We start from the raw sequence: 2682 nt of genomic DNA on the forward strand, positions 1-2682 counted from the left end.
GACCAAACCCAATTTAGGTTTGACCGATTCCTCTCACTTTATTTAAGTTGAAAATTTCTCACAAGTAAACAACCTAATCATGCTGATAAATTCCCACACTGCGCTGAATCTAGCCCATTACCTCCCTCACCCTCCTCTTCCCCAATGAAAAGAAACATCACTTACGCACCTATTCCATTAGCCTGTTCCAGGCATCCTATTGGTAAAATGAGGCTAAGATGGGAGGGAGGTCTGGATTGTGTCGTTCGTTCTTTACCCGACCCGTTCCAGACCTTCCTCGTTTTTTTCACTCCTCCATTACTATTTCGCCGTTTACCAAAGCACTTTGTTTTACTGACTCAACGCCTGTGTTAAGAGCCTCTTGCGCTTTTATCGTGCTTTTTATATGAAAAACCCGCATTTGATTTATAATGGTAATAGGACTGAGTGGAGTTCAATTGGGTCTGTAATCATACGAGTTATTGACAAAATCGTGGAAGTCCGATATGTTTGTATATCACGAATATAATAACAAATAGAATTGTGCAACACGAAGTCTTGTTACCAATTAATCAAAACTATGACAAAATTTGAAAAAGGAACTGGACATTGGTTATCTGTTTTCATTAAAACAAATAGTTTAACTCGGCTAAATGTGCGACAGCAGCGCGCACATGACGCGTACTGTCCACTAGCACAGGCTTAACGTTAAATTGTCCCAGCACACTGTTCAATTACAAGCATGACACGTACACTATCCTGGTAGTGCTCAAATCGGACTGGTGATAACCAATCATGTTCAAAAGTGTTGTTATAGTTTTGATTATGCTTTTTAATCCACCACCTAGTTAATATCTTCACAGATCTCCAGTCAGAAACAGTCTTCGCAAACATAAGTAATTAATCAAATAACAACAACTCACTTAAATGACTAATAGACAATTCTTGACAATCAGAAGCAAGAAACAATCTTTCACGAGCCAAATTAGTACAGCAACAGAGTTTCTAAAGGCTCTTTCACCTCCATTCATATATCAGTAACAAAACTCTCTATCAACAACAGACTAAGAGGAAACTAGTCCATGGCAAACGTTTACAGAATCAGTTTTTTTTCTCATCAGGAAGAAAACCAAATGACAACAATGTCTTTAATTTTCGAACACAAACACTTCCATTTCATTCACAGTGAAGTTTTGACTTCCTGTCAAAAAATTGAAACAATTCTGACCTACTGGGCACTGGTATGTATTGCCAAGGTTAACGGAGCAGTTGGAAGAATTTGGAGAGTTGCAAATGTTAAGGTCATGTCCACCTCCAAATACTGGACCATTGCTACTGTAGCAGTAGATGGCATTTCCTTCCATACCATCTATCAAAGGCAACTTTGTTGGTGGCAAGCCACTGGCATTGACAAGGCTGAACAGGAAAGAACCTGGTGCTCTTTTGTACAATCCAGTATCTGACAAAAAATATTCACTGAGTTAGATTGGTTGTATTACAATTCGAAATAGCAAACCATGAGAGACAAAACCAGGACAAAGTCTGGTTTGACTATATGAGTTTAATACCCAGTTAAAAACTGTACAAGAAGCATTCCTGCCATACGATAAAAGTCACTCTCATATGAAAAAAAACATAAAAATTAAACAATAAAAAAAAAACAAACAAACAACCAAAATGAATACACAACTGCAACGCCAACAGTAAAAACAGCAATACACCATTCATGGCATCAAGGGGTCCTTCAAAAACCTGATATTCCCACTGAATTGTCAATCAAAAGGATTTATCCCTCAGAAATGTGAGCAAGCTGACAAATCTGATATTACTGTACAATAAAGGGGTGGAGGGGGGGGGGTGGTTGATTGAATCTTCTATAAGTTTTTCATGAATTTGTGAAAGGAAAAATCTTACCAGAAGCTTCTTAAGATGAGGTTTGTGCTTTATGCCTGTAAGCTCTTATTGGGATTTTTTTGTAGAACTAGATAGATTGTAAAGGTAGCACTTCCTGACCGATTTAAGGTTTTTTTTTCTTTTTTGGCAAAATCATCATAACATTTCTTCAAAAAGAAAAGACGAAAAAGGTACAAGTTCCCAAGCAAAACACTTCTTGCTTCTGTAAATAGTTTGTAAAAGGAAAGTAAGCAGCAACTTTAAGCCCAAAATATTAGGAGAGGGGGGTGGGGGTGGGGAAGTACAGAAGTTTGATAGGTCTCACAGGAAGGCCTCTTACTTGACGATTGCCATGGCTGCTCGGTATATCCTCCAAATATGTAATTTCTGCTCTTTATCACGGTGACTGTTGGTCCTTTGTTATCACAACAGGAGTGGAAGTTAGAGGCGCTCCATCCATCGCGAGAAGCTCGGTATAACAACACGTAATCGTCACCTAAGCTTTCGCGAGTGTCCTTCAACCAGTCCACCAGGGTTTCGCGCTGTTCTGAAGAGAGAACTGCAGAATCTTTAAACGGCTTTGCTTTCAACTCATCGAGTATCCCATCGATTTGATAGAATTCCGCCTCGCTTAACAACTCCTTGCGAACGACTTTATCGTCCGGTAACACGAGTTTCCCAGTGCGAAGATAATTTAAGATATGTCGGAAGTGTGTTCCGTCTCGGTCGATGAAGTAAGATCCATCCTCGCCAGGTTTTGTGTCAAATCTGCCTGAAAACATGGCATGTAACATGGAACCTGTGAAAGCA

At 39.3% G+C, this 2682-nt stretch overlaps 1 protein-coding gene across 1 annotated transcript in view; it reads right to left on the reverse strand.

Annotated features, from left to right (window-relative positions):
• Positions 1–790: 790 nt before the first annotated feature.
• LOC113668922 (uncharacterized) overlaps positions 791–2682 on the reverse strand; it is a 2633-nt gene continuing 741 nt past the window's right edge. The window contains exons 2-3 of the mRNA XM_089186524.1: positions 2213–2671; positions 791–1438 (exon numbers count right to left, since the gene is read on the reverse strand). Of these exons, the coding sequence (XP_089042650.1) occupies positions 1128–1438; positions 2213–2671 (770 nt within the window). The 3' untranslated portion in view covers positions 791–1127. The remainder of the gene's footprint in view (positions 1439–2212; positions 2672–2682) is intronic.

This window comes from Pocillopora damicornis, chromosome 11, assembly GCF_964200805.1.
Source record: "Pocillopora damicornis chromosome 11, jaPocDami1.2, whole genome shotgun sequence".
Taxonomy (NCBI): domain Eukaryota; kingdom Metazoa; phylum Cnidaria; class Anthozoa; order Scleractinia; family Pocilloporidae; genus Pocillopora; species Pocillopora damicornis.